Source organism: Galeopterus variegatus, unplaced genomic scaffold, assembly GCF_000696425.1.
Source record: "Galeopterus variegatus unplaced genomic scaffold, G_variegatus-3.0.2 Scaffold393, whole genome shotgun sequence".
NCBI classification, from domain to species: domain Eukaryota; kingdom Metazoa; phylum Chordata; class Mammalia; order Dermoptera; family Cynocephalidae; genus Galeopterus; species Galeopterus variegatus.
Window position 1 is genome coordinate 386,401 of NW_007726504.1, and position 22,556 is coordinate 408,956.

Sequence of the window (22,556 nt, forward strand, 5' to 3'; positions counted from 1 at the left end):
TTCCAGTGAGTCACAAATTACTTAACATGCTGAAATTAAACTTAATGGCACTCATAAAAGTGGGAGGGAATTGGGGGAAGAAACACAAATATTGTATATTTTTCAGCAAGGCCCTATAAATCAGGAGTCCCATCATTAATGATTCCTACTGTTGGCTCTAGAAGCAAAGAAACCGAGGTAATGAGTCTCTAATATGCAACTTGCTTCTGGAGCTGCTGACATGCAAAGGGTGAGCTCAGCTGACACGGGCTTTACCCGTTGGACAGTGGACACAGCCACATGAACCTGAGTTGCAGACAAGCTTGGCTTTTCTTTAAGGCCTCACTAGCTTATGCACGCTTGGAACCAGCATGCTCCAGTTAGGCCTCAGGAGCATAATTGTCTACATATCCTGGGCTCAATGAACAGGAAACCAAATCACCTCCAGAGCCTGGAAGCTTCATTGATGGAGGAATTGTGACTGATTGAGCTGTGCTCCCCCACGAGCTGACCACAGGAGAGCCTCTTGTTGCATATTGAAAAAAGAAAAAGAAAAAATGCGTGCATGGGTAGATCACCTGCTCTTGGCACGTCAGTCATTCTGGAAACTGGAGCCCATTTTAATGGGCCATTTTTCTTGTCAAGGATGTATCGGCCTCCCATTTTATGTACAAAGGTCTATGAAGCAAGGAGAATTACTGGTGGAATTTGGGAGAATTATAAGAGACTGGCCTCAGAGTACCCGTATATAACGAAGGGGTAACAAGCATATGGTGAGATGGACCAGGCGTTTATGCTGGGGCCTACATTTAAACAGTGCCCTCCTGGTTGCCACCTCTTACCTCTGCAGCTGACATGTCTGAAGTGTGTGGCCGTGGGAGCCAAACCTTTACAGATAGCAGTCCTAAAACTCTAGTCATTTCCGCACCGTTTTTCTGATTAACCTCCCGTAGCAACTTCTGTATTAAGACAGCAGACTGGGCCATGTGTTCCTGCCTGTTGCATCCAGGGTAAAGGCAGCCTAGCATAGGCCATAATGGTTTGGAGAAGCAGAGGCCACCGACAGAAGAAAGACCCCACCTCTTTCTGAAGGACAAAAGAGGATGGAAGTGTCATCAAAGGGACAAAGCAGCAGAGGCCTGCATGGGAACAAATGGGGAGTCGCAACCTAAAGGAAAGCATGAGTCTTGGACTTGGGAGGGGGCGTGGAAGTGAGGAGCCGGCTAAAAATGGTGGGGTAAGTCAGAGGCTGCATGCGGTGTGGCTGACTGTGGCCGCCTGCACTCGGGCTGTTAGATAAAATTGTCGGGGTTCCTTTCCAAAGTCATGGAGAACCAGAGCAGGAGGTGACCTCTGTGCACAAGTAAGGCACTCACTCTTCAGAGTTTGCACGTAGACTCCAGCCTCCCCCCACTAGTCCTGGAAGGAAACCTACCACGCGACACCTCCCACCCTCACATATCAATCTCCCCTGGTCAGCCTTTCTGTTCCTCGTTCTCAAATATGAGTGGGTAACCAGAGATCATCAGCTATTTGAAGAAAACCAGCAGCATGAACAAGAAAGACCAAGAAAAGCAAACAGAAAAACTGACCCTGGCAGAAAATTGAGATAATTATAGAATTCTGTGTGCAGCCAACCTATCAGGCAAGCATGCGGGCAAAATAATTTTGAGACACGGAAGAACTCAGAAATGTTATTTTCCATGCACCCGTTCTGAAGAAATTACGTGTAGTTTAGCAAAACAAGGGTGAAGTCGAGAAAAGGAAAGATGAGTGCTACAGGCCCTAGTGGAACTCACCCAGGAGCCCAGTAAATCCCAGCATGACGGCTGTGCAGCTGGCCCGAAAGCTGCATTCAGTTAAAATTCAAACAAGAAGTCAGTGGCCTCTCTCCAACAGAAGAGAGAGAATGAGGCAGTAGTTGGAAGATAGCTATTCAGTTGAAGAAAGCAAGCAAGTCCTACTTCTTCCAGCCAGCCAAGAAAAGTCCGAGGACCCTCAAAACCTGTACCAGAAAGTCCCAGTTCAAATGTGAGGACAATAAACTGCCTCCGGTTGGGGAAAGGGTTGCTGTCGGGCTGGGGCACAGAAGAGGCAGAGACCCTGTGTTGAAAACAGTCTCTTCCTCCCAGTTTTGTCCAGGCCCAGCTTGATAAGAGGTCATCATTTTTACACATTTATTTAACATGTGTTGTGCTCAACACCACGCCAGCCACTGTGTGTGAGCGGGTGGGGGGCGGGGGAGGGAAGAATCTGAAGAATGATAAGCCACGTCCCCCATGTGCTTACAGTCTTCTAGGAAGATGGCACATGCTCCCGTGAAAACCTAACAGCCATAGGGAAGGCGTGGTTAAGGGAGATTTGGTTTAGACACAGCAGAAAGTGCATAAGATGGAATTTGATTTGTTTCATGCATCAGATATTTGTTGAGCACATTCCATGTGCTGGGCACTGTAGTGCTTGCTGGGCATTCGGTGGGGAACAGGACAGAGGGTGCCTGTCCCCATCCATCAGACAGACCATGTAAACCCACAAACATGATCATTCCCAGGACCGGTACAGACAAAGAAGAATATAAAACAGTGCCATAGACCGAGTGGGGGATTGTGACTGAGGAGGACTGAGAATGGGGGGCATGGTGGGTGTCTTGGAGGAGACAGGATTTGAGGATGAGCCAGCCTGGCTGAGATAGAGGGGCAGAGGGGAGCAAGAGCGAGGCTGGTGCCTTCCCGGGACAGACAGAGGACGGCAGGGTGGCAGGCTCCAGGACAGGCCTGGCACAGAGGTGGCAGGGCCCGGGGTGGAGTGTGGATTTTACTCTGTAATGGAGGGGCTGGAGCAGAGGAATGAAGTGATTTCGGTTACCGAGAATGACTGTAGCGGGGCCTCAGTGGACCTGGGAAATCAGCTCGGAGGCCGTTATAGCAGCTCACCTCACTGAGAGGCGGTGGGGCTTGCTTGGTGGGGGCTTGCTTGCAGGAGTCGGGCTGGGTGCTGGTTGCATCCAGTGTGCGTTGGGAGGAGGAGGGGGAAAATTGAGCCAGTGAGCAGTTGGAATGAGCTCACGGAGGGGCTTCAGGTCCTCAGCATGGACATATCTGATAGGCACTAGGACCCGTGGCCGTGGACCTTCCCATCTGGTCTGGAGTGAAGATCAGTTTGGCAGCAGGCTGGGAGGAAATCAGTCCGATAGTTCATGTCCTGAGTAAGAAGAGTCTAAACCGGGGAGTGGCCATGAGCGTGGAGAAGAAATAGACATTTGAGGGTTTCAGGGGACAAAAATCCCAGGCTCAGCAACTAACCAGGCATGTCAAGAAAAGGAAGAGTCAGAAACATCTTAGAGGTTCCTGGGAAGGCGGCAGGTCTGTCAGTTCCAGGATGGTGGCAGGGCATGTCCCGTTAGAACTGAGAAGGCGGGAGGGAGCCACTTCAGAGAAGTTGGCCTGTTGAGTGCAGTGGGGGCGAGAGGAGGGAGCAGGAGCACTCCAGGGGGTCAGCAGAGAATCAGACAAGGGCCATGGTCTGCGGCTTGGCCTCCCTGGCGTCTTTAGGCACGTGCTCTGGTGTGTCTGCTGCTTTCCACGTTGGCTTCTCCCTCCATCTTACACATCTTTATTCCCACAGTAAGCACACAACAGGCATCCAGTAACTGTGCTTTGGATGAATGAGTATTTGCACAACCAAGGACAGGGTGTGTGTTACACTAGAGCAAAGTTAGAGGTCAAAGTCAATGAAGATGGAGAAATGGCCACTAGGTGTGATGACCAGGAGGTTGGCCCTGGTGATCTTCAGTAGGGGCTAATTCTGGGATGGGGTCCAGGGCTCAAATTGCTATGGACTGATATTTCTCACTTCTGGGAAAATGGCCACACTGCCCAGGCCCATCCTGTGCCTCCTCCAGCACAGGGGTGTGAGCAGCAGAGCCTTGGTAACTGCATTTTGCACATTCCGTAGGAACTGTCTTGACCAAAAAGATGTTGGGCTTTCTCCACCGATTTCATACCCTCCTGTGCCTTTGGTTAATTACATCACAGGGCATTGCCATCCCTTCAGTCCCCTTGGTGTCCCATGTACCCTGGCTTAGCTAGAGGCACAGGTCCCTGACCAGCAGATGCTAACCAGAAACTTTTAAGGCCTGCTTTGAAAGCTCAGACAGGGGCAATGGAAATTGCTAATGTATGTAGAAAAGTAACTAAGGATCACCAGGATAACATGGGAAGGTTTTAGAGTTTATTGTTTGGAGTTTCCTTGGGTTTGGTCATCTTGTTCTCTTGGAACACCAAGCCTCATAAAGACAATTATTAAAACTCATCTAATATGAAGAATTGATGACTTTCATCAGATCCTGTGGTAGCTTCCCTTGCAGAAAAAAATCCCAGTCCCTGCCAAGAACATTACATGTTGCTTGCACTGACTGTAACAAAGAAAGAAAATGCCCCGTCGGCAGGTCAGTCTGGCTGTTATCCTTCAGCCCTCAGATTTGCTGTTTAGACACAGACGTGCCTGCATGCCTGACCCCAGATGCAAGTGGTGCCTGACATAATAGCAAGCAGAGTGGGCAGAGCACATGGACCTGTCCCAGCCAGGATGACCTGCAGAATTAACTTAAAGGGCAACCCTGCATACCTTCCTGTTTGCAGCTGACATGAAAAGCACCCCTCACTGGGGCTGGGGAAGCTGTCTTAGACCAAGTGGGATCTAGAAGCTGTTTGATCAGGAAACTCAAACTGAGGTGCAGGACAGGGAACCAGGCATGAAGTCAGAGATCCACTATTACCAAGCAAGCAAGGGTGGGTTAAAAAAATAACAGGAAGCCAGAGTAGGGAGGGTCTAGAGCTGAGAGCACCCAAGAGGAATGGGGGAGCCTCATGGGGGCAGGAATAGGGGACATGAAAGAGGCCAGGGTGTGGGGCTGGCTCTGTCGTGCTGACTTGTGGCTGTACTGGAACGTCTGGAGACCATGACATTGGAGCTCTGCCATGGAATACAGCCACACACACGTGGCATCATAAGTGTGGTCGGGGGGCCTTTTCTGAGCACGCTGCGTGAGCAGACTGTTCTCTTTTTTTTTTTTTTTTTTTTCCTTTTTGTCTTTACTGACCGGTAACGGGATTGCAACCCTCGGTGTTGCGCCCGCACCGCGCTCAGCCAGTGAGCGGGAACCGGTCTCCACATGGGATCCGAACCCTTGGCGGGAGCGCCGCCACACTCCCAAGCGGCGCACTCTCCAGTGCGCCACCAGGCCGGCCCTGAGCAGACTGTTCTGATCTCGGCTGCTCTGTGTTCTCAGCCCCTGTAATATGGAGCAACTTTCCAGCAACCAGCCAGCAGTCCAGATCAAGAAGCCAGAGGCCCCGCAATGTGCTGCAGGTTCAAGGTGCCCCTTCACAGCCAGTTTCCCTCCAGGTCACTCTTGGGGGGTCTGCCCTGGCAGAAGGTTGCAGTTGATGGCCAGTTAGTGTCTTGTGTCACCTAAATCTCAGCTGCCATTAAGTTCACTCACTCTTCTCCATTTGCTCCTTGCTTGGCCTCTTAACACATTTGTTCTTCCTTTTTGAAATACTTTGACTTCCTTTGAAATTTTCATAGTGGTCATTTTTAGACGAAACTTGCTCAGCTCTTAGCCTATCTTAAAGTCATTCCTGAAATATATCCAGTTATGCTATCATTTTTGGACAATAGTAGTTTCCCATTAATTCTTTTTCAAACAAAAAATGATCTGAGGATGAGACTTTAGGACTATTAAATATGAAGACCACTCATCTATTCCCTGGAATAGTACACCCAGTGCAGTGGTTCCCACAGTGTGGTCCCAGCCAGCAGCATCAAAGTCACCTGGGAACTTGTTGGAAATGCACATTCTCAGGCCCTCCCAGACCTACAGGATCAGAAAGTCTGGGGCTTGGGATCCAGCAGTTTGTGTTTTAACAGCCCTCCTGGTGAGGCTGCTGCACACTCAAAGAACCTCTGTCATAATGAAGCAGAGATTCTGATTCCGCTGGGGAGCCGGGGGCTGGCATCCACCTCCACATTCAGCCAGCTCTGCCCGCAGGTGAGAGTGCAGGGAGGGGGGCGACACTTTGCTTGTTGCCATCCAGGCATCACAGGAAAGAGCTAAGTCCCCTCCACCTGGGTTATTTGGGACCCAGACTTCTGGCTAAAATCCTTTATGGTGTAGCACCAATACCTAATCTGGGGTGCAGGACAGTGGGGAAAACCCAGTTCTGTTTCTGGAAGTATTTGCTTTAGGGGAGAAAAATGAAGAAGGAGGGGCATTTAAGGAATTTAACGAGTAAATAAATACCCAGTGTTTACCATAATGTAAACTTAGGTTATTTTGCACAATACAAACTTTTTGTGTCTTGTTTTTTCTTTAAAAAAAAAAAAAAAAGTTCAAAACCTCTTTCTGCTTTTCGTGAAACTTGGGCTGTGCTTCCCAGTCCCAGCTAGGGAGAGGCCGCCTCTCCTCTGCTCTCAGACATGCCTTGTTGGGAAGGTTTACGAGACGGGGTCTCTCCGTGGACTAGGTCTCCATGGATGGGAATGAGGGGCCCATCCCCAGCCCTGCCTGAATGAGCTCCAGGCTTCCCTACTGCAACAGAAAAGTCTGTGGTTTCTACTGTAGGTTCTGAGACTGTTCACTGCTCCAGCCAGGGTGCAGGTGACCCATGCAGCCCCAAGGGGAACACTAACCATGTGAAATTGTGGCCTCTGCCTCAGGTGACTTCCTGAGGCACTTTTGCCTTTATGGACTCCCTCCTCCAGAACAATACCACAATATATGTTTGATGACTGTGTATTTGTGTGGATATAAAGACAAGTATAATCCAGACTGGATTCTATTCATTTTTTTCTTCTCTGATTTTAAAAGGAATTAAAACATTTTCTTAGGCCTTTGAAAGTATTGGGGTACCAGGCACTGTGCCTGCAGGGCCTCATGGAGAAGTCAGTCCGCCCTGCAGGGGTATCCTCTGTAAAACCCTCAGAGTCTTAAACACAGAATAACCCAGCCCTGTGGTTCTCCAGAAAATCGGCTGTGATGGTATCATCGGGTCTGCGGCCAAAGAAGACCGGTGCGGGGTCTGCAACGGGGATGGCAAGACCTGCCGCGTGGTGAAGGGTGACTTCAGCCACTCCCGGGGGACGGGTGAGTGCCATGCCCCAGGGCTGCCGCAGCTACAGAACAGCCAACACGTGCTGTGTACTTTGTTTCCTTTGCCCAAAAGCGAATGATTGCATGTCTTCCCTGCATTTGGTATTTAAGGGCCAGATGATAACGGATAGGTGATCTGCTGCTTCAGTTACCTTTCTCAAAGGCAAGACCCTTGAAGTGAATGGTTTTCCTGTGAAAGGAAAGCTCAGGGGCTCAGCCCCGAGGCCCTTGTACCAGTAGTAGCTTCCCAGCCCCAAGGAGCCCCAGGCTTCCCTGCAGTTCCCATCAGCCCATCTGTTGATGTGCAGACAGAGAAGGAGGCAGAAACACTTTACCAAATCACTTTGGCCTGTTGATGGAAGAGGTTTCCTTGTTTCTGAATGTTCTGTCAGTAAAAGTAGTATAGCATTTACATGCATCTCGAAAACATGCATGAAGCCATACAGTCCAGAAAGTCAGAGCCTCTGCCAACTGTAACTTTGGAGTAACTGAGTCTCCAGGTTCCCAGACCTAGACATGCCCCAGCACCATCCTTATTGAGGTGACGTCAGCGTTCAGGTGACTGGCCTTCATCTTTCTGCTTGCACCATCTCTGTAGCCTTAGGCTGCTTTGTCCAGAGGTGGGAGATGACTTTCCGATCTTCAGTCTTGGAGAACACCAGGTTATGATGCCCAGGGAAGCATCTGTGGTTGACACTTAATGAGGGGAGCGGGAGGCAGGCAAACCACACCTGGATGGTGAACTCTTGAAGCTGGTGAGTGTCCACTCGCCCAGCATCACCAAGAATGACATCTGCAAGAGTGACATCTCCAGGAGAACTCTTGTTGTTTGGAATTGAGCTGAAAACTTCTATTTTAGTTTCTACAAATTGCTTTGCACAGAAGCTTTTCAGTTGAGTTCCACCCAATAAGAGAGAACCACAATGACAATGCCCTGTCCCACGGAGCAGCCCATGGGATAAGGCAGAGAGAAATCTGTGCATGTTCCACCTTTTCTCTGTGTAGATAGAAAACCTGATCTAGAGGAGATGTTCCTTCTGGATACCTGTGGAAAGAGAAACCTATTCCACAAACATTTTGCAGGATCTTGTGAAAGCAAAACCAGAGGTAAATGCAAATGCAAAATTAGATTTAAAAAGTAAATTTCAGGACCAGTAAGACCTGGTTTTAGGATTTCAAAGACAAGTGCCTAATCAGTGAAACAGGAAGTTTGTGTGAGAACCTGTGCCTGCTGCATGGCTCCTGACAGAAACAGAAGGTGAAGCTGGAGCAAATCGGTTGGGGGTGGAGGGATTGCCCTCCAGAGCTGCACTGTCCAGTACAGTAGCCATGGGCCATTTGAGTCTATTTAAATTTATATTATGGGGCCGGCCCGGTGGCGCACTGGATAGTGCGCCGCTTGGGAAGCGCGGCGGCGCTCCCGTCCGAGGGTTCGGATCCCACATATAGACCGGTTCCCGCTCACTGGCTGAGCGAGGCGCGGGAGCAACACCGAGGCTTGCAATCCCGTTGCCGGTCCCCGGTCCGGTACGGGGGCAACACTGAGGGTTGCGATCCGTTGCCGGACACGGAAAAAAGATAAAGAAGATAAATTTATATTATAATTAATTAGAATGAAACTAACTTAAAGATGCACCCTTCAGTCCCACCAGCCACGTTTAAAGTGCCCCATTGCCACATGCAGCAGATAGAGAACGTTCCTGTCATTGCGGAAGGTCCTCTTGGACTTAGAGTCTCTGGAACTTGGATAATTTGTGCTATTTGTTCCAACATGTTCGATGCCACTTTCTGTATTGGTCCTGCAGCTGCCCGTTCCCATGAGACTTTGACCTGCCTGCTGCAGCTGCACCATCAGTTAGGAACAAAGCCCCTGCAGCTGGCGAGGGGTTGCTGTTTACTGTTGATTTTTCTTTTTAATGGAAGCGTTAGAACCCTTTATCTAAATTGAATGTTGTGCCAAGCTCTGATAAACAGAACTGACTACAGTTGCGCCATTCTGTGGGGGGCAGGCCAAGCTAGCCGTGTCCACCCCTGCCCCCTGGGCAGTTCTCTAAAACTCTAAGGAAGCCTCCGCCACTCACCTTTGAAAGCCTCCACTGTATGCAACATAGCAGCTCACTTACAAGGCAACCCACATTAGGGCAAAAGTGTTCCCCCTTTTTCCAGACTCTGATCTGTATTCTGGCCTTGGGTTTTGGCACGGGCCAGTCTGTTTATCCACCCATGATAATGTCCTTTTCTCCTTTCCTCCCCTTTCCCCATCCACCCTGTGCTGGGCCCCATCTGTGTGTGGAATGTGCAGCCTTCCCCTGGTGAAGTTGGGCCTGTGTGACTGTAGCTGTGGGTCCTCATGGAAGGACAGACTGCATTGGAAGCCCCCTTGGGGTACCTGTTCCCACCCTGGCTTGCAGTTTAGTAAGCCTCCTTCCAGCTGCTGAGCCACAAAAGCCTTAGCAAAGCTTCAGAAAAAGATAAGCACACCTTAGTGTCACCCACCTGTAAATGTTCTGTCATTCTGCATGGTTACCAAATGTCACACGTTTATTTTAAAGTACAAAGCTGTTTCTATCAAATTGTCACAGTTGGAGTCTGTGAGTATAAGTTTACATCAGTATGGATTCTGTTTAGTGAACGTCTGTGTCCAGTGCTCACACACACTACATTAGGCAGCTGCCCATCTAACATAGTTTCATTAAACACAAACCCATAACCATGGTCTGATGTTCTGGAATGCACATGGACAGAGATACTGGTACCCACAGGTCCATTCACCCAATTAACATTTATTCAGCACGACTACATTTTAACCACTAAATATACAGAAATAAAAGTTGTCACTGCCTTGGTCACAGTCAAGGGAGGGGACCTCTGGGCAGACAGTGGGGAGTCAGCTCAGTGGGGGTGCTGTGGGGCATTTTGCCCAGGCCTGCTGGCAGATGAGGGTGGTCCTAGTTCTAAAGAACAGTAAAAATTCACTGACAACAGGGATGGGGGAAAGACATTTCAGGTTGAAGGAAAAACGCATATTCTTATGAGACCCAGCCCCCAGGTCATTTAACATCTTGGTGACTCCAGTTGCAGCTAGGTGGATTTGCTAATCCTGTCAGTTTAGATAAAAAGGTAACTTTCATCTCTGCTGGCTCTAGAGAATGAAGAAAGGAGGAATGTCTTATCACCCTAAGGGTGAATATCAAAGAGAAATACCATGCCAGAAAGATAAAACAGAATCAAATGCAAGATTTCTGCCCACTTATGTGAAGTCCTGACCCCTGCTTGAACTCTTCTGGGTTCCCCTACCTAAATTCTTAAGCTGAGAAGCCATGGCAGACCCACACAGACACAGGGTGAAGCATCCCAGCCCCAGCGGAGCAAGAAGCTGGGATTTCCCCGTGTCATGAGAGTCCCAGCACAGCGCCAGGGTAATGGCATTCCGAATGCAGGGTGTTCATTGCCCTCCAACTTTGAACAAACGAGGTCCTCAGCTACTCCTCTGTATGAGGAATCAACTTGAATGGTCTGTCACACTGCTCTTCTGATAGATGGGCTTCGAAATGCTCACACCTTTGGTTGGGTTGAGATAGCTGAGTTATTTGAACTTAGTAATTTGAAAGTTCTTGGTGTGGTGCTTTCACTTCATGTATTGTCATTTTAACATTATTTTCTTTAGCCCATCCTGCTCTTCAGATCTAGAAAGGTGACTGGTGCCCATGGACAGCCAGAGCACACCTGGACTGAAGTCCCCATCAAACCAACCAGGATGCCCCACGGATTCTCAATCCCTTTACACTTTGTTCTTGAAGAGAACCTTTTCTAACAATCAGTTCTTAAAGGATAGCATGAGTTGTTCCTTTTGAATGTGGATAGATCCACGTGTCACATATTTATCCAGTAGTTACCTTTAGATCCCGTACCACGTGCCAGGTTCTGTGCTCTGTCTGTAGGAGTGGGGTATGGATGTCCCAGGGGGAAATTAACTCTCTTGTGAGGAGGACACATAAAGAGGCATCTTTACACTGTGATTAAGAATGACAATATCAGTTCCTAAAGTGTGCATGTAAACCAATTACAACATATTTCTTTTTCTCAGTCAAGAACAATCTTTGTGTGAAGGTGTCCACATGTGTGATGGCAAAGGCTATTCCCAAGTGTTTCTCATGTAAGATGTTTGGACGTTATGTGTAGTCCTTGCGATGACGTGCTTGGTGTGGGGCCCTTGCCTCGCTTCTGTGCCTGGATGTTTTCTGAATAGAATCAATGGGAATTGGTCATGCCTGAAGCCATAGGTAAACATAAAGGCCATTTACTGCTTACATATAGCTGATGCTCAAAACCAATTGCCCAAAAGAAAAAGTATAGAACAAAACCAGTCTTAAAGAGTCATCAGACCAAGAGGCTGGGTGGAAACATGCTCTACTGGTGCCAAGTATATGTTTTTATTCTTTTCAATGACACCTGGCACTTTGACAGAATATGCTAAGACATGCCAGAGAATTTAGCCTCAGATGGCACCTTCCTCCATGGGCAAGTTTCCGTATTACAGGACTAGATTTCCATACAGCAGCTGGGGACTTGGAAACACCCCTCTGGTCTTCATGCTGGACATAAAGGCCCTGGCCTTAATTTGTCCTATCTTCACTGACCTCGCATTCTGAGGGGTGAACTAAAGCATAGTCTAGCTCCTTGGGCTTCCCAAGCAATGAGTTCTTTTCAGTTCAACCCAGAAACAACCTTTAGGGACAAACATAAGATAATAATAATCTCATTAACAACTTTTGTAAAAAGATAAAAATAAAACCTCACACACAGACTGGCCAGTTAGCTCAGTTGGTTAGAGCCTGGTGCTGATAATAGCAAGGTCCGGGGTTCAGTCCCTGTACTGGCCAGCTGTCAAAAAAAAAAAACCTTTTCAAACATTTTATGGTTTATTTACCAAAAAAAGAACTTTGGTTTGACATACATGCACACACACACACAAACGCACACATACATATATACACACTTGATACAACCTGGGGAGTCTCAGTACACATAGCCAGGGTTTGACCTCGACTCTATCATGGTACCTTATCAGCTCAATGGCTTTCTTCCAAAGACAGTTAATGCTACTGAAAACACAAGGAAAAATATGACCCCCAAATCATATAAAAACAAGTCTACTTGGGAAAGTCAGACAAAAATTATTGCACAGGGAAACGTGCTCATACCCTGGTAAGGTTAATTATTTGGAAAATTTGAGACAGGTTAAAGGTCAACATCACTTCTGAAGTTCTTCTAACTACTGGTCTTTAAGGGAGAAATGTCATGTTCTCCTGAACAATGGCAAAGGCATTTCATTTTATCCATGGCTTCCTCATGAAACCAAGTTGCGTCCCTGTAACTGGATTTTTCCTGCTTTATGGCTGAGACTAGAGTAGAAAATTATTCCAAAGATAAAGTCTTGCTACCTTACCTAAAATGCAAATCTATCTTGTGAATTCTTAGAGTAAATCCTCCCTTTTAATTGTATTTCATGCCTGGTGAATGTGGTATCTGACGTCTACATCATGGGACATCTGGCCTGAGGGATGACATGGTGCTTCAGGACTTGGTGATAGGGCTCTTTCCCTCTGCCTGGTCATTCTTCATGCCAGCCTCAGGCTGGGCTTTGAGCTGTAGGTCAGAGTCGGGACCGCGGGACAGTGAGTTTGAGGCACTTTCCCTGGTTTGTGGACAGAGGTCCTGCTTTTCATTTCAGGGCCTTTCTCTTTCATCGGTTCCCTATCACAAACAGAGGAACTCACGTTAGAAAGACGGGTTCGCAGAGCCCATCCCCAACCATGACCGCCCTGCCCTGAGCACTCACCCAAGGAGGAGCCTCACTTGAGTTACAAGTGTGCCCTGCGTGTTCCACTGTTCATCAGCATCTGCACCCAAGGGTACATGAGAAAAGACAGAAGACAGATGCCTTTCCAGTGTCGCAACTTGTGCCAAAGTTAAGCTTAAAAATAGACGTGGTAACCGTGCATCGGCTGAAAATGTACCTTGCTATGGAATGTGGAAACTTAACTAATCAGGACCTAGGCAGCTCCATCTGTTGCCTCAGATACTCTGTTCGACTCTGCAGACTGGCGGTGCTAACACCAAAGTTTGTTAGTCACAAAATAGGAAGTCTCCACACAACAGCAGCTTCTTTCAGAGAATGACTCAGCTCTACAGGCAGATTGTGTTCCCAGGAATGTTTTGTAGTTTAAATGGAAATTCTTCTGAAAAGGATTTTAATCACTTTGACCCTGAACAACTTTTGTCTCAGTTTTTGACACTTTGCTATTTTATATTCCTGGAACCCAATCATTCTTCAGACTCCCCAAAGGGAATGGATTTCTCTAAGAGAAATTTGTAGTATAAAATCCAGTGCTGTAATCCTAAAAGCTGATTTTTTTTTTTTCACACGTGTGTGGCAAAACTTTTTAAATAGGAAAGCATTCCTAGAGCAATGAACAATTTTTTTTTCCTTTTTGTCTTTTTTACTGACCGGTAATGGGATCGCAACCCTCGGTGTCGTGCCCGTACTGGGGACCGGCAACGGAATCGCAACCCTCGGTGTTGCGCCCGCACCGCGCTCAGCCAGTGAGCGGGAACCGGTCTCCACATGGGATCCGAACCCTCGGCGGGAGCGCCGCCGTGCTCCCAGGCGGCGCACTCTCCAGTGCGCCACCGGGCTCCCAGGCGGCGCACTCTACAGTGCGCCACCGGGCCAGCCCACAATGAACAATTTTTAATCAAAAACCCTTGTCCTTACCCTGTAGAGACTGGATGGTACAGGGACTGTGCAGGCTGCTCCAACAAGCCAGCATGACCATTCTCAAGTCAGCCCGGGTGGAAGGGGTCAAGCTGGAGGTCCACACAGTGAAGTCATCCTGCCTGGGGATCAGGATGGATCAGGGTAAAAAATTAGGCAAACGCTGCTCTCAGACTGGGCCGTGTTTCCATTTGTGAAGTCTCTCCAATCCTCAAGTAGAACACCTATTTGTAAACCTCTGAGGCTGGATCTACAGTAACAATGTCAAGGCATTTTCCCTCAAGACTGAAGGATACTACTAAACTTTCTGTCCAGTATGTGCTTATTGTCTCATTTTCCCAAGATCAGCTGAAAATGAATGGAAAGGAACTTTTAAAAGGTTGACGAGCAAGGACCTCTCAGGTGAAAGTTCATCTATGGGTGGATCAGAATAGATATACTTGGTTTTGTTGCAATAAACAAGCAAACAAAACACGATGCAAAAGCCACCCAGGTCTCAGGGACTTAACAGGAAAGTGTAATTCTTATTCATGCTGCTTGCCCCACCATCGGTTGGTGGGAGGCTCTGCACCTAAGTTGAGAGAGACTTTATGTGTTCACACACTGCCACGGTCACCTTGGCAGGAAAAAGAGAATATGGCAAACCCTATTTTAAGAGCATGAGGATGCTCTTAAAGCTCCTGTAGGGAATGCTTTTAAAGATTCTATGCAGAATTGCTTAAATTTCTGTGTAATTTATATAACTGTTCCCCTGTTGATGGACATTTAGGTTATTTCAAAATTTTCACTATTATAAGTAATGCTGTATCACATACAAATAAGCACACAAAGCCCCTCAACAAAATACTAGCAAATGTAATCCAGCAATATATAAAAAGGATTATACTCTATGATTAAATTCTGAATAGGGAAGTAAAGTATAGAGGAAATTAATAAATCATAAGAGATTACTTTGCTGAACTCTGTAAATAGGTTTAAAACCTGTTTGAAATGAATGGAAAAATAAATTCCCAACTATGACTCTGCATAATATAGTCAGTGCAGATGAGCTAGTTATTATAGAGGCACAGAAATACTTTTTTATTAAAGCAAGAATAATATTTATACTAAAACCCAGTCCAACAAAGCAAGCACAAAAAACAACTACAGACCATTCTTACTTATGTATGAATAATGTCTTAAAAGTTCTAAATATAATATCAGCAAACAGAATTCAGCAGCATATTAAAATAATAATATGCTATAGCCAAGTAAGGTTTATTCTAGGACTGTGAAGATGGTTTGATATTAGAAAATATATTGATATAGTTACACTAGTAATAGAAAAAGAGGGAAATAAAATAATGCTGAAAAAGCATATGGTGACATCCAACCCACATTCCTAATAAAATTCTTAATATAAAGTAAATGTACTTCCATAATTATACTCATACAGAATATAAAGTATGTTATATATGAGATATTATTATACATTCTTTTTTTTTTTTTTCCTTTTTGTCTTTTTTCGTGACCGGCAACGGACCACAACCCTCAGTGTCGCGCCCGTACTGGACCGGGACCGGCAACGGGATCGCAACCCTCGGCGTTGCCCCCACGCCTCGCTCAGCCAGTGAGCGGCCGGTCTGTATGTGGGATCCGAACCCTCGGTGGGAGCGCCTGCCGCGCTTCCCAAGCGGCGCACTGTAGCAGTGCGCCACCGGGCCGGCCCCAATATTATTATACATTCTGTGTACTTATATAAATAACCCTAAATCCACATTATATTCAACAACAAAACACTATAAGCATTCCTGTTATAATCAGAAACAAAGCAAGGATGTACATTTTCACCAGTAACATTTAACATTTCTTTGGTGGTACTAACTAATGCATTTAGAAAAGAAAAATAAGACCATAAATATTTGAGAAGAGTAAAACTGTTGCTATGGTAGATATTATTATTATATAGCATGAAAACCTAAGAGAATTAACTTTAAAACTATTACAGATTGTAAAAGGATTCAGTAAGTTGATTAGGTACCAAATTAATACATAAAAATCAATAGCACTTCTTTGTAGAAATTAATAAGCAGTTAAAAGATAAAATGGAAGAAACAATCCAGGGGATTAATATTATCTAATCTGATCTAGGAAGCACAAAGTAATCCAGTCAGGGTAAATAAAAATAAATCCATGCTTAGGCGTGTTTTAGTGAAACTGCAGAACACCACAGCATCTCTCAGCCAGAGAGGAAGACAGGTCACGTAAGGAAGAATGATATTTCAGAATGATGGCTGTCTTATCAACATCAGTATGGGAAGCCAGGAGACAGAGGACAAGTATCTTTCAAGTGTTGAAGGAAAAATAATCATTAATTTAGAATCAAATGCCCAGGAACACCATCTCTGAAAACCAGGAGTGAAGTAGAGACATTTATAGATAAACAAAAGCAGAGAGAGTTTACAACCAAGAGACCTACACTAAAGGAGCTTCTTGTGGGTTTAAGGAAGAAAATTTAAAAATCCCCAAAGAACGGTCTATTCGGTGGGGGAGAACGGTAAGGAAAAAATGGCAACCTTTTATGTAAAACTAAGAAAGTGCCACATTTATGAGATAATAGTATTTTTTTTAAAAGACAAGGCTAAGATACCGACCCACACACCATCTATAATCCGTGAGGAGCGTGATTACAGTAAAACTGCTCTGAGGTCTTTGTGTTGTTTGGGAGAAAAGCAACATCATGATCTCAGTAGATGCACAGAAGCATTTGATTAATTTCAGTACTTCTTCGTGATAAAAGCTCTTAACACACTAGGATAAAAGAGAACTTCTTTAAACTGGCAAATTAAATCTATCACATTCTCACAGTGAACGTCTTTTTCAATGAGAAAACTTTGGGAGCATTCCTGTAACACCATGCATCACACAAGGATGCCCCGATCTTATTTGGTTTTGTAAGTCCCGACCAGAATGGTGAAAGGAGAAGAAATTAAAGGATCAAAGACTAAAAAGGAAGAACCAAAACTCTCATTTTAGCAGATGTTTTTCAGTTAGCTACACAGAAACCCAGCCAAAATATACAAATTATTATAAATAATAAGCACGTCGGAAAAGTAGATGGCTGTAGGATATATCTTATAAGATTCAATATATTTTCTACTGTATCCTTTTATAACTTTTGGATTTTGTACCTCGGGCACATATTGCCTAGCAAAACTCTAATTATTTTAAAGCTGTCCCTGATCTTTTAAAAGCATGTATCATATCCTATTCACATAAAATATGTTCATAGTATATAGCACTAAGAGATGCTGAAAAGGCTGAGAACAAAAATATTACTGTCTTAGGGGTAATTTTCTCAGCATGGTGTAGTTTGATTTTGGTTTTCTGCCTTATGTTTGAATTATGTACTATTTTTACAATAAAAATAAAGCCATTTTGGGCCGGCCCAGTGGCGCACTGGATAGTGCGCCGCTTGGGAAGCGCGGCGGCACTCCCGCCCGAGGGTTCGGATCCCACATACGGACCGGTTCCCGCTCACTGGCTGAGCGAGGCGCGGGAGCAACGCCGAGGTTTGCGATCCCGTTGCCGGTCCCCGGTCCGGTACAGGGGCAACACTGAGGGTTGCGATCCGTTGCCAGACATGGAAAAAAGACAAAAGACAAAAAAAATAAATAAATAAAAAAAATTAAAGCCATTTTTATTGTAAAAGAATGAATAAATAAATACACCCCTCAAAATAGATATTTGCATAATCTCCACATAGTTGGGCCCAGAAATCTAATTTTTTTAAGCTCTACTGCCGATTCTGATGATCACGTTTGGAACCACAGGGGTAGTATTCATAATCTAATTTCAGATCATCATCTAAATTGCTGAAGCAAACACGGAGGACTTGTCTACAACTCAGATGAAAATCACAACAAAATTATTACCAGCCTGCATTGTAGAATATCACCGTCATGTTGGACTAATTATTGACACAATTGCCCAATGAACCAGGCTTCAGCCAGTCGATGACGTCCACCCACCCAGGCAGCCTCACTCCTTTCCGCCCTAAGTCTTCGCTGGCTGGCTGCTGTTCTGGGCACCATGCACAGTCAGAGCTTGGGCTGAGGAAGGCCCTGGTCCCTGAGGGCCTCCCACTCTACTTGGATATACTCCAGGAAATGGACAAAAATGTTAGTTGCAGAAATGACCAAAGCAAAACAGAATCTCCAGCAGATGAACAAGACCAGGGACACTCTTCAACTTGTGCTCCAGGGAGGTGCCATTCACGTGGAATTTCCAGCTGTACTAGTCTGCCAGGGCTGCCATAACAAAGTGCCACAAATTGGCTGGCATAGACAGCAGAAACTTGTCTCACAGCTCTGGAGGCCAGAAGTCCAAGGTCAAGTTGTCAGTAGGGTTGGTTCCTTCTGAGGCTGTGAGGGAAAATCTGTTCTGTGCCTCTTGCCTAACTTCTGGTGGTTTGCTGGCAATTTTTGGTGTTCCTTGGCTTGTAGAAGCATTACCCCATCTGTGCCTTGATGTTCTTGAAGCGTTCTCCCTGTGTGCATGTCTTTGTCCTAATTTCCCCTTTTAATAGGAACACCAGGAATATTGGATTAAGGGCCCACCCTACTGCAGTATGACCTCATCTTAACTAAATACATCTGCAGTGGCCCTATTTCCAAATAAGGTCATATTCTGTGGTACTAGGGGTTAGGACTTCAACATATGAATTTGGGAGAGGGAGGCACAATCCAACCTATAACATGTGCAAAAAGTGCTGTCTGGAAACTGGGCCCGGAGGTCTGGCCGTAGAAGAGCATTCCTCCTTCGTTGACTGTCTTGATTTCTCAGCGCTGCACCAGCCTACAGTCTCTGAAACCACCACGGGGGGCATGGTAGGGTAGATTTGGTGGGGGGATGCTGCATGGGCATCTGATCCATGGTGGAGGTGTTGTTCACCTGTATGTCATTTGTTGCTACAGGTTATATCGAAGCTACTATCATTCCTGCTGGAGCTCGGAGGATCCGTGTGGTGGAGGATAAACCTGCCCACAGTTTTCTGGGTAAAACAAAAATGATTGGACTCACAATTTATGTTCTGAGAATTGATTTTGATGATCAGGCTGGTAATTTGGATTAGCATCATTCTGCCAGGTCATTACTGGCTTTACACCTGTACTTTACTTGTAATGAGTACGTGCTCAGAACAGCGCTGTAATGACATACGTATTCAAACCGTGCTGTCATGTTTGGCTGAAGTGCAGCTACCCCAAGATGGATATGGGGGAGGGGCAGTGGAATCAGTTGGCACCACAAGCTTTGGATAGGAAGGAAAATGACAGGAGAGTGAAGGAAGGAATGAACTGGGGTAGGATAAGTCCCCCAAAATTACCCCAGGAGAGCCCAGAGCAGCTTTAGTCTGAGCAACATGGGTCTATGGCCCAACTTGCAGGAAGCCCCTGTAGGCTGTCAGTGACTCTGAGGATGACTCCTTGGCTGGAAAAAAAAAAAAAAAAAAAGCCCTAAATCTATAGAAACCCAGAAGAACACTGATTATCACTAAGTACTGTGTACCCCAAAGTCCTGGTGGACAACTTCATGGACTTCAAGTACAAACACCTGCATCTTTCTGTAGCATTGGGTTCCATTCCAGACTGGTCTTCATTGCCTTCCACAGAACCTTGGTTAAAAGCCTAAGAGTCATTCTGTTAAATCCCTTCCTAGCCAGAGAAGACCCTCTGAGCATATCCTAGGCTCAGTTCTCAGCCTCCTTATCCAGCCCAGCAAAGGCCAGCTTTGTACTCGAGTATAAGGGTGGTTGGAGGGCTGAGTTGAACACATAAGTGTTCTCTATGCAGGACACAGGAGGCAGACGCTGCTACGTATGGAGACAGCAGGGCACCCAGAGGCTATTCTACTTGTAGTTACTGGGATGGAATTTGCCAGGACCTATGTCCTCGGCCCACCCTAATCCCATGTTTCTGTCTTGGGTTAAATTTCAAACTAGAGGTGGCTCTATCTTCTACTTAGGTACCCTTCTCCCGAGTTTCCGTCATCTTATAATCTCTTATCCTCTTTTGCAAGGTGCTGTTTGAGATCAGAAAAAAGAAAAGAAAAAGTAAGACATAATTTCTCTGGTTTCAAACTATTTTGGCTAAATCGAAGTTACCCATGAAACCCTTAAAAGTATGTCTTTGTCAATATTCCTGCCTTTGTAGGCTACACAAAAGTATCCATGCCTTTCTTTGTAACAGCCCCTATTTGAGAAACTGAAAGTAATGAATCAGGCCCAAAAGAAATCTCTAGTGGGCAAGTTGACAGTAAAGACCACCATGATATCATTTAAGAGTTAGGAAACCCATAAAGCCACCAAGATGCTCCTTGCACACCTGCCTTCGGGACAGGCAGGAGGACGGGCAGGAGCTCTCATTTCCAAGTGCCCGCACCAGGACTCACTGGCACCCAGCCCCCTTCAGTCCCTCCTGTGTCTCAGGCAGCCCTGCCACCTCCTCTGCAGCTTTGTCACCTGCCGTCTACCCTCCCTCCTTGATCAAGGCTGTAATGCCCATTGCTACTTCTGCTGCCAGGGTGTGACCTTGCTGTCACTCACATTGACATCCATATGGGTCTTCAACAGCCCCGTGGTCTTTCCCATGTCCCCTGTGTAGACACTGCCCCAATCTCTCCTGGCACTCTCTTCCCAGCTGGCCCAGCTGTTACTCTATAAATAGAACAGTGCTTGTAAATGTTTTCTAAAAGAGGTCCTCAGGCTGTTGTGGGCAGCTTCTTAGGAGTGACAGCCTTTTTACTAAATTCTCAAAGTGCCCACCCATCTCTGCCCACCCGAAGAAATTGGGTCAACTTCACCAGCATTTACATAGGAAGCCCCATCACCTAGTGTCACCACCAAAAGTCACCCTTCCCATGTGGTGCATTGGGAATGTACCATTCTTACCTGGGGATGATGTTTCTGCTCCAGGGGCAGTGGACCTTCATGGGAGGCTCAGGTCACTGTTCACCCTTATTTTATTCAAAAATCATGATCTGGGTATTGCAAGAGCTAGATCAGTTCTGAGGTTGACTTACTGGTTCTTCCATCAAGCACCAGAAGATGCCCGTGCAAATAATTCCTTGGGCATCCAATCCTGGCTTCTGAGACTTCCCACCACATTCCTCCCATGACCCCAGCCCCAGGCATCTGGCGAAAACAGGAACATTTCCTTTTCTTTATCTCTGCTTTTCTGTGGCAATATAAGAATGACAGGATGTCAGAATCCTTCAGATCACTCCTCAACGTCTGCTTCCCTCAGTAAAACCGAACTTTTTACTGGAACTCACTTTAGGGTCAACAACTAATAACTAGTAGGTGCTGCCCAGAGGAACAAGCTCTCGTGATTATCCCCTCAGCTACCAAAGTGTAAGGGCTGAGGTGTAAGGAACTCTTCACATTAGTGGTTCCCAGTCATTCAGCCCTGCTGTGCTTTAGAGACCTGGCCCCTAATCCCCCAAAGGTGCTGCGGAGTATCGCTGTGCGTGCTTCACGGAGGAGCACATTGGAGCTCCAAGGGGCTCAGTCACTTGTCCAAGCTCCTCCCTTCCTCTGAGTCTGCTGCAATCCGGAGCCTCTGAGAATCTCTCCAAGGTGTTCGGTCACCGCCAGACACGGACTGCTGGAGAAGGCTCTTTACTGGAGAATACGTGTTGAGCCTGCCCACTGCTACTTTGTTGTATGCACTCCATCCCAAGGACATTGGTTTAATGTCTCAGGATGACTTCTCAGCTCCCCAGAAGCACTGGACCTACATGGAGGTTGGAGCCAGGCCTCGTCCCCTTATCTTATCCAAAAATCATAACCCCGGCATTCCGGGCCCTGGCTCGCAGACAAGGGCGAACGTGAAGGTGGTCCACACTCCTTATGTTTCTAAAGTTAGTTCAAACAGGCCTGGTTTCCACTCAGGGCTGGGTGCTTTGGAACTCAACCCAGTGTAACTTTGAATTGCTCTCACATTTGCTGGGAGCAGTTCCTGAAGAATTTCACCCCACCTACCTTCAGCCCACGCTGGCTGGCTCTCTGCTCAAAACCACCTGGAACAGGAAATGCCTGTGCAGTGCGTATCCGTGGCTAAGAACAGAGCTGGCAGCACTCCGAGTGGAAATAAAAGGAGCTGACTCGATGCCAGGAGTAAAAGTAGGGTGACTGGGGGTCAGGTCTTCCAGTTGAATCCAGGAGGGGGAGACCAAAAGAATCCTGCCCATGTTTCTGCACAGCTCTGGGCCAGAGGAGGGCATGTGGGTAGGCAGAGCTAGAGCTGGCCCTCCCTCCAGGAGTGCCCCCTCCTGGCTCCCTGGAGTGGCTCACAGTCTTCCACCATAGTGCCTGGAAGTCCAGGGACGGGCTGTAATGTCCACAGAGAGGTAGAAGGGCCCAGAGTGGAAACAGACATTCAGCACATGACCTCACATTCCAGGCCATTGAGAAGGTTTGATTAGGTCATAGTTGCAAAGGAAAGTGTACCCGCCTGCATGGTGCCCCAAGAAAATCTCTCTGTTAAGAGGCTTCTGAGCAAAATCCACAAAAGCACACATTGTTTTATTCTGGACAGTGGTTTAAAACATCCAACCTTTGGCCCAAGCAGAACCAGCAAAGGAAAACCTTGTTACCAAATCAGAATG

The 22,556-nt window shown here is 46.5% G+C and overlaps 1 protein-coding gene across 1 annotated transcript in view; it reads left to right on the forward strand.

Moving 5' to 3' along the window:
- ADAMTS17 (ADAM metallopeptidase with thrombospondin type 1 motif, 17) overlaps window positions 1-22,556 on the forward strand; it is a 313,263-nt gene that overhangs the window by 214,502 nt on the left and 76,205 nt on the right. Inside the window, exon 15 of the mRNA XM_008568277.1 lies at window positions 7,006-7,126. Coding sequence (XP_008566499.1) covers window positions 7,006-7,126 — 121 coding nt within the window. The remainder of the gene's footprint in view (window positions 1-7,005; window positions 7,127-22,556) is intronic.